We start from the raw sequence: 14,953 nt of genomic DNA, 5'->3' as shown, positions 1-14,953 counted from the left end.
CGAACGCTGATTGGTCATTGTTGTCTCATTTGGGTCACAGTTGACAAGATGGCGGAGCAGGACGATTTGGAGTTCAACCCGATGTACAAATGTTTACAGGTATTTCTGCCTAAACTGGCCGTGTGAATATGATTGAATTCAGTGGAAATGGAAACTGTATATCCATTCAATTGAATGATATTCATTTTGTTCTCGATCTGTCTGTTGATTGGGAAAGTGCTAACGTTAAGTAACGTTAGGCCCACCGGACCGCGGCGCGGCAGGCATTAGCAGATAAGGCTACATGGCCGGCCACGGCTTCTTCACGAACGGTAAGGTACTACAGTAGATTCCCGCTATAGCGCTCCCTGATATAACGCTCTTACCGATATAACGCTCTATTTGCACTTCCCCAACCTCACGCCCATTCACTGTGTACATTTTTATGTGGTCAGCGCTCCCGTTTACAATGCTTTTCGTACCCCCAGAACTGTGGGGTCCGACCATTTGCCGACATCCGCTCCTCTGACGTCGGACCCCACAGTTCTCGGGGTACGCTTTTCGGGATATAGGTTCTAATGCTCACAATTTTCGGCCCGGAGAACCATATATAAAATGTGTGAAATAATTCCGGTTACAGCGCCCTTTACCTTGGAAAATCAGAATCTTAGAAAATCAACGCATATGAAACCGCATCGCAAGGCCCCTGCAATCGGCCGGCCATCTTGGACACAAGTAGCGATCACACAGAGTGCAGACACACACTGAGACATCCATGCAGCGTGATCGCGAGCACGAGCTCACCATGGTGAGCCGCGCCCACGAGGCTTTGCTGTGGTGACATTGTAGTGATTATTTTCCCACTTTTTATTTATTCTCGTGGTGTACTACACCGTGTAGTTAGGGACACAAATAATCAACATTGACATACCACTACATGTACATGTGGTGTCAGGTCAACTCAACTGTTTGCCAACTCGACTTGAGTCAACTCGGCTCTCGACCAACTCGATTCTCCACCAACTCGACCGTACAAATGGTGCAACAGGGACAGGGCTTTGAAGGAACGCATTTTTTCCTAGTTCTGGATCACGCATGTAATTCGTTTTACTGTTCGTGATGCGATCCGTGCATGCGCACAGTGGGTGACAGATTTCGAGGGTTCGTGTGTGCGTGCTTCTTCTCAAATTGGGAATTTTTTTGGGGGGGGAGTATCTCATTGGCACAAGTTCATTTATTGATTGCATTTCAGTCAATTTCGTGGGTTTATTGAGTTGGTAATTGGTCGAATTGACTCGAGTATAAAGTCGAGTTGGTCAACGAATGAGTTGGTTCAACGATCGAGTTGGTCAACCGTCAAGTTGGTCAGGAGTCGAGTTGGCAAACAGTCGAGTTGACCTTCAACCCTACATGTAGTATTTTGTTACCTAAAGGATTCTTTCTACCGATAAAGAAAATCAGCAGCTTAAATTGTACGTATATCTTCGTGTAGCAAATCTCGCCTTTTTGCCGATTGTGTTCGGCGTGACATTTCTGGTCCATTTTCACTTGGGTTTTCTGATGACATATCACTTTCTGTGGTCACATGGTTATTGGGATAAGTCAGTGATTGGACTGTCCATGAATGGGTACGCAGTAACAGTCAGGATGTCCCGTTGAGAGTGCTATAACGGGAATCTACTGTACTCCATAGTAGACCTTTCTGGGGCCATCTTTTTGATGGTTCCATACACTATGGCGTTTTGTGCTTTCTGGAGCAAATCTACCCCTAAAGACCCTTATACTGAAATTCTACCCATATCAAACTACCGGGTTTGCGTGTTTTTGTAGAGTTTAACCTATATTATTGTCTGTGGCCGTATGTCACATGACAAAGAACAGACGCAACGTATTCGCGTAATGAACGTTTATGTTGCTTTGGATACCAGTCCCTATAATTCCGACTACTCTTGTTAAGATTATGAGAGACATCTGTGAAATCTGTGGTAAGGGAACCACACTAATCACATATCGGCTCGACCATTTTGGAAGCAGGGGGGTGGCGATGTCAGGAAATCTCAAAGGAAATTGTGGATCTTTACATAAATAAAATCCATTCACCATTTCTTCAAAGGGACCACAGTAATAACGACATTCATAGCCCCTCGGACATTGGATTGGGCAAGGATGTAATTTAACATAATACAGGTGTGGGATGAAATTGGTTCATGTACATTGTACTGTAACCTTGTGTGAACATCCTGGAAAAGCACCATTAAGCATGTATGCATTTCTGTTCTCAATCAACCTCACAGGTGTATTTCTGCATGATTGAGTGATCACACAAGGTTTGTGGTGGACATGTGGTAATTCACCTACATTGCATAGGTTGCTTTAATTTGTTTTTCATTCTGATGTTCAAAATAGACAAGGTTCCGTGGTGAGTTTGAGATTGCTCAAGACAACTGCTACCTAGTCTGCATCCCGCAAACTGCCTCGTTGGTTGGAGTATCAATCAGCCTGGGACTTGTTCGTAAGTCTTGTCCTAGTAACTTGACTCCTGCCTTATATATTCTGACAGCACCATTGTATTCAGCATTTGTTTGACAGTAAATGTTGTGTGTCAGTCACTGAAAGTATTAGTACACAAGTTCTCATTGGTTACTAAGCTGAACTTGAGGCCTGTTCACTTTGAAGAAATAGGTCTCGGTGTCGCATAAAAATTTAGACTGTTTGAAGTACAGACTCATTGACTGTATTGTACATGGCTTTTTTTTACGAGCTTGTGCAGAACAATGGTAACTAACAAGGACGTGGGTAACTTGCAGTCCATAAAAGAAAATAGAGACCAGGCCATGCAAGTCCAAATTTCATATGACACTAAGGCTGCGATAGATAAGAATTTTTGAAATATGTAGATTTTCTGCATCTTCCCATTGCCAGGGTTGTTATAAATGCTCTGTCCACTATTTGAAAAGATTTGAAGTGCTGTATCATTAAACTATTTTGATTTAGTTTCTTGTTGAGATGATCAAATATAACATAATTTTTCTATGCTGTTTTCTTTTCAGAAACACATTTACTGAAACCATCTCCCATGTTAAAAGAGTGAGTAACTGTCAGTTGAAATTCTTTGTTCAAAATTTTAAAACTATAAATGCAGTTATTCATTATAATTATAAATCATTTATTCATATCCTTTACCTGATCACATTTGAACACACAAAGCTTATAAGTTTTTGAAGGACTGAGGAATGCAGGTTTGGATTTCATGTTCGAGCATTCATTCATCAGGTGCTAGTATTTCTAATTTGTTTTACAGCAGCAGCATATTTCTGAAAGTTTTAAGTCTTCATTATGAAATTCAAGTGGCATGACACTCTGAAGGTCCCTTTTTATGGCTTATAATAATAATTCAGAAATGCACATTAGAGTCAATACCTCTGTTTTAGGAGAAACAAGTGCTCATTACAAATATATTCCACACTTGGTAGCCAGCTAAATTGCTTGTGGAATGTGCAGTCTCATGCCTCTGCCAAATTCCACTGCTTTTATTTGTGTAAAACTTCAATGGCGTGATTGTAAAGTTCTTAAGTTGTAAAGAAATCCTTTTTGTGTCTTCAGTCATTATATTAGCACAGATAAGGACAATTCCAAGACGATATCTGTGGAGGATGGCATCATAACATGTCTAGAAGGATTCAGGCAACAAGATACCGTAAGGGTGTTGTCAGAGGAGCTGGGCTATAATAAGGTGCGTGTATAGGAAATTTGGTGGGGTGGTTATATTCAATTCAAATTCAACAATGTTTATTTCCATAATGCCATGTGTGGAATATGCCCAAAATACATGTAGAAAATTATGACAACAAAATAAATTCAAGGAATAAAGATGCGAAAAAAAGAAAGCAAATAAAGCTTCTGCTAAGCTGGACAAGGGGGATTACAGTAAATGTCAAGTAGTAAAAGTTTCAGCCAAATGCACATTCTTGGAGCCCGTACTTTGCCAGCTACTCAGGATTACAGCCAAGGTTTGTGAATATTTGCCATTTGCCGACAAGGGCAGCTGAAAGCTAGAACCCTGGAACAAAGAGTGTAACCAAGATGTGTGCAAGGGCACAGTCCTTTTATGTTAAGCCTTCTGTGCTAAGTAGTAATGCACTGTTGTTGTACATTGAACAGAATTACAAGCCATTCAAGATGTTGATTATCGAGAGACCGCTAGAGGGTGCCAGAAAAGTAAGTTTCAGATAAGATTTAAATTGGTTTGTATTTAAGACTCAATGATAGATAGTACCATCTGTAAAAATGTTTCCTGACCCTTCTCAAATTTTATGCTCCTCGGCAAAGCAGAATACTTTGTTCGCTGTTATCAAACATTGGTCACATAATAAGACTGATTAGAAAACAGGTTTGCATTCTGTTTAATTATCTTGATTGATGCATTTTATTCATAAATTCAGAGTGATTTTGTAAGGCATTGCATGAGAGGAAGTGATATTACTAGTAGCATGGCTGTAACCGATTGGCTGTTTGGTCGGCTGATGAAATGCAGTTGGATTGTTTGTTTCCACAGGGAAGGAGGGGTTCAGCGGGATTATCTGATGAGTTTCTAACACCACGCACAACCTATGCAGAGTAAGTTTGGAAACAGGCTCTAACTATTATGGATGCAATCCAACAGTTGCAGAAACTGCAAATCATAGAGTAAAAACTCTTTCAGGAAAAAGTGACAGACGTTGTTTTCCTTTTATATGCACTTTTTTAATGCAGTTTGGGAGAAATGGCTTTGAAAGAATTTTATGTCAAAAGACAAAAGTTTCAATAGTGGGCTTTGTCCTTCAAATTGTTTTATTAAGCAGTATAAATTCAGTGTTGTCCACAAACTTGAGAGCCCTGCTGCTTATTGGTGGATACATTTCGATTATACTCGACCAATTTGCATTCTGGGCTGTCCAAGAGCTTGTTAGCCTTGTTACTTTGATGCCTACATGTCGATCACACGCAAGCACCAGACTTTTCAGACCAATTCCCACGGAGTATTAAAACATCCTTAATTAAGGTATAGATAACAGTTCATGGTCACAACAATCCCAGGAGAAATGTGAACATTATAACGAAAGCCTTCCGTGTCTTGCTTCTTCCCCAAAAAGGAATTGTAAATTCCTCAGCCTCTTCCATGAGAACCGTGCCCAGCTGAGCAATATGCAGATGAAGATCTCTGAGTTCAACCAGACGTATATGATACTGCCAGGGTACCTCATGGATACAGCATGCAAGCTACGAGGCATCTGGGAACACTCCAGACTGGTTGGTAGACAGATGAAATCCTTGTTTTTTTAATCTGCTCCAAGCGGGAACAAAAGAGGGCCTGTTTTAAAATAAAATTGACAGTCCTTTGGCACGACCTTGCTCCATAGGCAAGCCAGCAAATGCGCATTTGACGTATGTTCACCCAACACTGTTGGTGTATCAATTTACTTAATACATGGGGTTCTATAGGGTGGCGCATGCTAGGGGTAGCCATAATTCGGTCCTGTCTCCTGCAACTACGGCTTCAAATTTTGCTCAAAATAGGCAGTGGTGGAGAGCCGTAGCCAGTGATCGATACTTGTACATGCTATAGTCTCACATGGAGACACTGTACCTTGGCTGTTGCCAACATAGAGTGCAACATAAACTGTCAAAAATAGTTCTTGCAGGGATTTTCCTGAAGATATACCCCACGTATATATTTGCAATAGACGTTTGTAATGACACACATGATAAAGCCAAAAAGTTTTTTAAAAGAGATGTTAAGCCATTTTATGTAACATTGTTATGAGAAGTGATTATCAATCCTTGATGCATCATGAACTGATTTTTATCAACACCATTAAACCCTACTAAATTCTGCACTATTCAAATATCGACTGGACTTTCGGTTAGGCAAAGAATTGCTGTGACAGAATTAAAATCACAGTGAACCTGATTTTTAAGTTCGTGAATCTGTCTTTAAAATAATTTTTGCAAGCTAATGACCATCAGGATGGCTTTTAGTTCAACGCTGGCTTCATATTTATGTGTTTCACATCCTTGTGAAAACCCCGGTTGCAAGAACATCATGATTTTTCTTACATGAAGAGAGAAAATGAAGGAATTTTCACAGTTCAAAAAAGGCTTCTGCATATTTGATTACGTAAGGTCATTGACTAACAAAATAATTCATCAGACATCTTGTTGCTATTACAAAAGCTCACGACGCTCTAGTGGGGACCCTGAATAATAAGCAAAGCTAAGTTGAGGAAGGAAACGAACATGATTTTGTACGCGCTTAGTACGTGAAATGAATTTATCTTAGAATGTGTGGTCTTCGTGCAAGAACCCAGTTGGAAAACTTCCTACCAGTTTGTCTTTCTTTCGCCAATGAGGGCGCACTTCAACTCAGGGTGAATTAGCTACTTTTGCCATATCTTTTTTTTTGCAATGTTATTCAAGTTAATTGAGACATATTCCTTCTTTTGTGAGTTTCAAATACTGGTAAACTCACTAATGGATGAGATTTCCCGAAGTGACCTTTGCTTATACAAAAATTGAATCATTTAGTTAGTTGCGTCTTCTGTTTTTTATGTAGAGGGTTTGTGAAGGTTTGTGAAAAGAAAGTTCTGGTTGCCCATTTCAGACAAATCTGTTTCTCAGGGTATTCTAGTTGACCTTTTTCAAGCTTCTGTACAGATCAGATTAATCTCTGCTAATATCTCTGTCCTTGCTATCAGGCATTCAGTGAAACAAATAACTACATCAGACTACAGTCAGACAGTAGGTTGGAAGAGGCAATAACAGTGGCACTTGAGAGGTGAGTTATGTAACATCAACCGTGGACCCGCTGACAGCACTAACATTTCTCTTTAAGAAAGCCAAGGCTTGTGATCACAGGTGAGAATGGCATGCCGTGTACACGACTAATAGCAAACTGCATATCCACCAAACATACAACCAAAAAACAAGCCCAAACCTCGCTCGTGGAACTCATGGAAGGATGGAACATGGGCCCTGTTGGCAAAACAAACCAAAAAGACAATGTCATGTGGATCATGCAATGTTTTAGATGCTATCAACTTTCACTCTTTGTACTATCTGATAATACAGCAGTTGATGCTGGTAAGTTGGATCTTTTTCTAATACTAATCAGTTGCTTTTTTTCTACTGCTGTGCGTGCTGACGTGCAATCAGCTACATCATGGGCGGAGTTCACACCAAGGTCTTCAAGGCAGTCTGCCAGCAGATGGCCGAGGATGACCAGGTGTTGTACAGGCGGGTCCAAGAGCTGCAAGGGGTCAAGGCAAACCAGCTGGGGGTCAATAAAGACTTCTGCTGCCCACTGCCAGCAGCTGTGAGTTTGATTCCCTGTGAAACCTGTTGGTGCATAAGCTGACATTTGAAAGCAGTGCATCCAAGTTGCTCATGTTTATACTTTTCATATGCGTTGTGTAATAAAATAAGGTGTCTAAAATGAGTTATGTGGTGTCCAAAAACACTCAGACACCCCTCTAGCAAAAAATTGAAACCCATATTGCCTTATCAATAATTTATCATTTTGAGTAGTAGCCAAAGAGTTCAGTGAATCAACAGGTGAATAGGTGGGAATCTACGTTTAACCCTAACCTACTCCAGCCACACAGAATTAAACAGTAGTAAAGTGTTTAATTCTGTGGGGATAGGTCTGGTAGGCCCATAACAGCTGGCTTTTGTGTTGGGTTTGGCATACCTCAGAAAAACAAAGTCCAACAGCCTCTGTGCACAAAGTCCCATATGGGTGTTTAACTTTGTGTGAATAGGGAAGGTTAGGGCCAGCAGCCCTTGGGTTAGGGTTGCTATGGCAAACTTGGATTTAACATTTAACCTGCTCTTTAGTCACACTTGGGAAAAAGATTTGCTAGATGTGAGACTTAACACCCATTTTAATTTCTAACTTATTTGCTGATTTCGTCTTACCATCTTTCATTGGACTTTACTTTTTGCTTTCTGTGCTGATATGTGATCCATGTGTTTCTGAAGCTGTTTGACAAAAATTATGTCAGTCTGTCATTTTTAAGTTTTGGCACTGGTTTTCCAGGTGGTTGAGTTGGCAAGACTTGACGGCATTAATAACCCTCAAGAAAAACTACTCTGTCTGAAATCAACATTGGTAGGTATCTTTGATTTTCATAAATACAGAGCTCTATATCTGTGAAATTCATGGCCACTTAGGGATAAGACTTGAAGCCATGCATGGTGGAAGTACTAAATTAGGTTAGGCTTGCGGTTGCACCATGTACAGGGAAGAATCTCTGTTATGAGTGTGTGGTTCACCATCAGTTCTTCTCAGATCCACACGCTCATAAAAGAAATTCTTCCTTGTACATGGTGCAACCGCAAGCGTAACCTAAGTTAGCACTTCATTATTATGAAGACGACCTGTATTTTTGTTTTTGCATTTTGTTTGTAATGATTTTGCTTTGCACTAGTGAGTCATAAAATTGTCCTTTGGGCAAGGCGTATTGTAATTTGTGACAGCTTTTTCATTTCTTTTTTTTTTCAGGATGCTATCACTGATGAAGTGTCCGCCTATCTCAGAATGAATCTTGCCCCCGGCTACTCGCTGCCTTGCCTTACATCCGATGAACTCATACCCCTACAGGTGAAGAAGACCTTGGAGCTCAATACTCAACTTTTAGTTTTCTCAGATGCTCCCTTAGCATCTCCTAACAAACTCCATCTTTGAAAGTCCTTGAATGAATTTTCATAAGACGCTCAAACAGAATTGATTGGATAAAAAGCAGCTTTGTTTCCCTATATGGGGATCATACAATATCTGGTACCAATATCCTGCACTTATTTAACAAGGTTAGCTAATCTTAAATGGAATTCACAGCTTAAAGTAGGGACCTATTATACCAACCACACACTGTAGCCCAAATAGCTGTCTGGTGTTTGAGAGCAATTTTGAGATCAGAGACATATCCTAATATGGCTCTGTGATGCACATTCTGTAACAGCTGTCTGGTGCAGTTCTGTCACAGGCAGATGCTACCAGTTGGTGCACATTCTGTCGAAAATTTGACCTGTGCACCTTGCCACCTTGCACTGTATGTGCATGTGAGATGTGTGTTCTTCACTGGTAGCATGGGGGCTCTGTCCACAGTTCCTGTACACAGTCAACAAAAATAAACTAGTGGAGCAAATCATGTTTAAAGGATGTTTATAATGTTATCCTGCCAGGTTCTGGTGATTAGCCAAGCCAAGTGTCAGTACCTTGCCAGCAACCTGTTCTACATGGAACACTTCCATTGGGTCAAGTCGGACCACAACGATGTTGGGTAAGTATGTTGGTGGCACATCCGCCCTTGTGATGAAGTCACTTATGAACCAGATAGCAACAACCCTGTTGCTTGAGTACTGAATTCTTCCAAATCATCAATGAAGTGTGTGTGTGTTTGTAAAACTAAATTCTGCTGTCAAGATTTCAAGCTTTCTGGAGTAAAATTATGAAGCTTCCTGTAACTTAACATTTCTCTGATGAAAATTTCCAACAATTATTGAAGAACATCTTACCATTTTTCTTCAAGCTTAACCCCCCCAAACAGAAATCTGATCTTCCAAACTTGGCTACCCTTTAAAAAAACAAATACAGTCAACTCTCTTTATAAAGAACACTGTAAGAACAGAACACTGTTATAAAGAGCAAATTCTGCAAATTTTTATAATGAAGTCCTGGTTATAACAATGTCAATTGTCTGGTTCCTTAACCACTTGCCTCCGGAGTTTCCGGTACCGGGTACGTTGGGTTTGTACGCATAGCCAGGGTCACGGAAATCGGACAAAGGAGCTAGGCCTTGTAACAAAAGACTGTACTTGGAAACAAAAGACCGAGCTGCTAGGAGTTGCCATCATTTTTCAGCTGGTATTAGCGGAGGTAATCCGTCATTGTTTTGAAACAGTATACCACTGTTTGTGGCATTCAGCGCCCACTGTTTACCAGCGGGGACAAAAGTACTCCAGCACTCCAGCGATGAGCAATACAATACCGCTGCACGCTGATCTGGCTGCATTTGTAAAGACAATTTCGGAAACAAAGGAAATTACGTAACACCTCACAATTCTGGGCTCTTTACTTGGCAGCAGGCCTGGCTGCAATCCTTTGGTGTCAATGGAGGTTGCCTGTCAGATTAGAGTAGCCACCAGACAGTCATTCGTGTGGATCTTAACTTCCAGTAAATGAAGTTATGAATTTTTAAAGAATTTTGAAAACGGAAAATCTTGAAAATTGCCCGGGAAGTCGTCCCGCATATGCAAATTCCAACCGGCAAAAAGTGGTTAGCTTTGTTTGAACAAAATTCAACTGTACTTAGTTTTTGCCATATTGTTCACAGGTTGTCAAAGCTTCTAAACAGACTTCCTTACTCTGGTTAATTTTGTCTTCTCTTTTTATGTAGCTACACACTGGTGTCGTTTAAAGCAGCGATGGAGTACATGAAAAACACTGATTTCACTAAAATCATGGGAAGCCAAAAACTTAAAAAGGAGGTAAATATTGACTCTCTTAGTTTTAGGAAGATGAATGCATTTTGCTCCAAGAGGACATTTGAAAAGCCACCCAAATCTTTTTACCCAAATTTAATGAATAAAATGGATTTTTTCGGATATTTCCCTAAATTTTCGAACAAATTCCCATTCCCAAAATGAGATCTTGAAAACAATTTTCTTTGAACAGAAATTTTCTTTTCTTAACAGAAGTTATTTTGTCCATGGCCAGGTCGGGGTAGATTGCTGTGAATTTCTTAAAGAGAACAGACTAAAAATACCGTTGTTCCCTGGTTTTAGATGACTGTTGAAGAACTGATGGCGGAATACAATTCCAACTTTGATCAAGATCCCGAGCTGCAGAATTCATCGCCCCTGGCTCGTTCCACCATTGGCAACATCACACGAATGATGGAGAAGACCACCGTATCGTCGGACTCTGAGGGTCACAAGACAATTTATGCAGGTAGAATCAGAGGTTAAATGATGCTGTTGTAATCACGATTGCAGAGGAAGTGTTTTAGAAACTTGGAACACCCTCGTGTGAACAACACCTCTTCACATCAAGATTGAACACTTTTCTGACCTGTTAAACTTTGTGAATATCCGACTTAGAAACATCAGAGTATTTGTGAATATTTGTGAATATTTCTTCTGCAAAACTTCAAGGTATTACTCATTCTGGTAAGAAATGCCATCATCCCATCATTGTGTATCAAATGACCTGTGAATGGGTTGAAAAGTGCTCTGATGCTTCACTGACGGAGTACCAATTTGCTGGTGTTTGCAGTACACTATCAAACTGCTGCACAGTAAGTTGCTAGTTTGGAAAAGCAGCTTGACACTTTCTGCGTAACACTGTAGGTGTTACTTTGTACAATTTTCACGAGCTTGATGAGAATAGGGTCCAGTGAAAGGCTTTCAAAACAAAACCCCCAATACTGAATTTTGGTACTCTCCCTGGAGTGTCCTTTTTTTTTCTACCCGCTATGATTACCGTTTCACACCTGTAGATGATCACCACATTCCACTCTATCAACAGGTAAACCAGCTGTAACAAAGCCAAGGACTAGTGCAAATCCTGTCCCAGACGTAGTGCCCCATTCGGAGAAGCCTGTGTTAGGGTGAGTGTCCAGTGACTTCTCTGCCCTTTTGTGAAAGCTTTTAGTTTTCCTGATGCCAAAGAAAGGGGAGCTGCTTTGGGACCTTTGGATATTAAAAGTACTAAACTTTCTTGAAGCATAGCTTCACACACGCACACAAATGTTGCTAAAAATGAATGCAGAGATGCCACAGGGTCTGCTTGGAAAATTGCATCAAAGCGCACAACCAATTGTACTGAGCAGAGCGCATAACAACAGGAATTCTCTTCCATTACAACCATGTCAAGTTCCACTTACTTTTCATGTTTGATTTGATGGCTTTTAAGTTGTCCATTCTATCTAAAATTCTACATTTTTCCATATTTTGACGAAATCTGTTGCATGAAGCACACGTATATCATAAAATTTTTAACTCCAAACCGTGCAAGGTTACATTGCAGCATGGTTGTAGATATTGATCAACAGCCTGGCACGGCTTGCCAAAAAAACACGAGCACAACCGTGATGTAGTTGGTTCTCGACTTATGTACAATATACCTATTCATACAACCACTGCAATTGGGAACCACTGACTGACATGATAGACTTGAATTCAAGGCTGTGTGATAAATGTGTTCAGCACGCTTAACGCCCAGAAAAGGCGTGCAAGGCGGCACAGTGCAGCAAGCACAAATCGATTCAGTTTTCTTTTCCAGCCTTTTGTTTTGAGCCAGAAGGGGAAAAGGGAATTTCAAGGGTCTTGTTTTTTAGAAAAAAATAGAGAAATCCAGATAGAACTGGAAAAGTGGCATCTCTGTGAATGCCATTTTCAATTACTGCTTGAATGAGTTCAGTATCTTTTTCTCCATGCCATGCTTACTTTTATTCTGTTGTATGGGAGAAAGAATCTCTTGAAGAGACCATTAACTGCTGCAGGTTATTTTCCCTTTTTCATTGGTTTTGCTTTGCCTTTTTGGATACAGGGATTTTCTATCGGCCTTACAGAATGATGTCCTGGACTGTACATACGGGAAGCTAGACTGAAGGACTGGAGGCAAGTCTAACAGTGGATTTCTGGCTCTTTGTGTTTGGGTTCCACTGTCTTAACTGGTTCTCAACAAAGTATACGAAAAAGAAACGCTCTTCTGCTGACAATGCACTGTGCTCATGTTGTGGAGTTTGTTGAGTTTCACTGTACTCCAACCTCCATGCATTCCGTGCTCAAGCACCCCTTCAGTGGGAACAAATGGAAAGATGGGGCTGACACTTGGAAATCACCACTGCCATGCACTCAGTGGTCTTGCTTACCCCTCGTTTGTGCACATTCAGATAAAAATCAATTTTAACTTCATGCTGTAAGCACACAGACCAGTGCACATTGACTTGTTACCAGGCAGTTGGGACTGCTACACGTGCAGAAATATCGACATTGTGGAGACCAAGAACGTTGTGACTTTCCTGTCTTTCCAGACAGCAGGAATTGTGCCCCTAACACGATGAAGGCCTACCTACACAGTCATTTCTTTACAACCGAGGATTCTGACCTTGAGGATAGAAAATGTATTTCCTTTGTATCTATAGTATAGAGTACCAAATCTGACATCATTTTAAATTTAGTATAGAAAAGTGCAAACAAATGGAGCACGTGCCCGTGTTGGTTCATGTGCTGATTCTCACATTAGGGCTTTTACACACACAATTGTGTTTGTGATGTATACACTTTGGTATTTTATAACACCGTTCCTTAGTTTAACTTACCAGAATAATGAAATGGAATGAAATATAACGCTAGCTTCTTGGTTTTCATTTCCAAACTCAATTGTCTCAATGGAAATCTAAAAGTTTACATTTAACACAGAAAATCCTCTGCATTGGAAAGAAAGACTTGCATTGCGCCCGCTGTATCAAATCTGATGAGTTGGATTTTGATTGAGATTAAAATTGTACCTGTATTTCTCTTGCAGTAAGGTGCAGTTTTGTTTGGGAAACACTACTTAACGTATTGTGAAATGTTAAGCAGCAATTTTTTGCTGCTTAACATTTCACAGTTTTCCTGTGCATGCAGAAACCATTTTTTGAAGAACTGAAAAATATAAGTAGATGTTTTATTTGGGCTGCTTGTTATCTTTCATGATTTTCACTTTTCAATGGATTCTATTTAGATAATAATCCTAGGTAATCGCAGATGTGTGCAATATAAGAAATGAACTGAAAAAAATTTCCGTTACCAAGAAATAAAAGAAAATCAGTAATTTGGGGGAAATAAACGTGAAAAGTATTTCTCCAAATAATTAATTCAGTCGAAAGATAAGTGCAGTGTAACAGGAAAATATCTATGCAGCTGAAGTCAAATTTGCTAGTTCTTGCTGTTTCTTCCTTTGCATATTTGTATATTTTGGTGTCAAGGGCAATGCTCTTGTAACTATACGTGCTACTAATTTGAGAACTAAAGTGGGGAGAAAGGGTGTTGACCGAAATTTACATGAATCAAGTTGCTTGACTCAATGTTTTTACAATGCCCATTTCTGTCACAATTGGAAAACACTTTTCTCAAGTTCATGCATTTAGAGAATATACCAATATTTGAAGTTAATTTATGTCATGTATTTATCAATATTGACACCCTAAAGTAAAAACTTTCTCCTTCAGCTTCTCTGATAGGAAAATAATTGAAACAAATCAAAAGGATGTAAGAAAAACACTTCAATCTAACATTGCAGCCAGTTTTTAGTTTCATTTTTTTAGTTGTTAGAAACTGGTTATTTTAGCGATCCACCTGTTGACAAACGAGCGCTGAGAAAGAGAAAACTTAAATGTACAAGTAAACAGAAATCTGAACCTTTACACTTGTAAATTATTGTAAACGAAAACAGTTTTTATCATGATTTAACTTCTTCTTTTTCTGGATTTCATTCACATGTCAATATACACTACTCCCTCTATTTATTGTACATTTATTTAAGAGCAGCTTGTAAAAACATACTAAATAAAACTGTTTTGATGATTAATCCATGTGTTATATTTTATGGAACGTGTTTCCTACATTAACTGAAATTTTTACTACTTACAATTCACAAAACAGTGAAGTGAAATAAAGCTACTAAGTAATTTAACTTGAAATTTGTCTTTTGTCTTTGATGGAAAGAAAAGATGAAAGATTGTTTTTTTCTGCAACAAGTTCAAAAATTCTCCATTTATTTAGTCAGCAATTTGCAAAATCCTGACCAGAAAGAGATCCTAACATTTAGCTATGCAGTCTTTTCACTGAAGTGGAGAAGACACATTAAAGCTGTTTTTTAAAAATGGAAGAAAAATGACGAAGAAACAAGTTCCCCCACATCACTTGAACTTTTCTCGCAGTAAAACATTTC

General features: G+C 39.6%; 1 protein-coding gene across 2 annotated transcripts; it reads left to right on the top strand.

Moving 5' to 3' along the window:
* The first annotated feature begins 33 nt into the window (after window positions 1–33).
* LOC110990038 (putative uncharacterized protein DDB_G0284213) lies at window positions 34–14,702 on the top strand. Of its 2 annotated transcripts, none has more exons than XM_022254818.2 (16): window positions 34–99; window positions 2,386–2,491; window positions 3,030–3,066; window positions 3,583–3,712; window positions 4,141–4,197; window positions 4,535–4,596; window positions 5,112–5,268; window positions 6,714–6,793; window positions 7,171–7,330; window positions 8,054–8,125; window positions 8,519–8,617; window positions 9,199–9,296; window positions 10,413–10,503; window positions 10,801–10,966; window positions 11,543–11,624; window positions 12,566–14,702. In XM_022254818.2, the coding sequence occupies exons 1-16, from the start codon at window positions 49–51 to the stop codon at window positions 12,624–12,626; spliced, it is 1,509 nt and encodes a 502-aa protein (XP_022110510.2). In that variant the 5' UTR covers window positions 34–48; the 3' UTR covers window positions 12,627–14,702. The 2 variants fall into 2 exon arrangements, with proteins under 2 accessions (XP_022110510.2, XP_086997570.1); XM_087141444.1 differs by lacking the exon at window positions 34–99 and adding an exon at window positions 165–311.
* Window positions 14,703–14,953: the final 251 nt, after the last annotated feature.

The sequence above is a fragment of the Acanthaster planci genome, linkage group LG09 (assembly GCF_054643075.1).
Source record: "Acanthaster planci isolate LZ-2023a linkage group LG09, COTS_SCS, whole genome shotgun sequence".
NCBI lineage: Eukaryota > Metazoa > Echinodermata > Asteroidea > Valvatida > Acanthasteridae > Acanthaster > Acanthaster planci.
The sequence above is the reverse complement of the archived record's forward strand: the minus strand, read 5'-3'. Positions and strand labels throughout refer to the sequence as shown.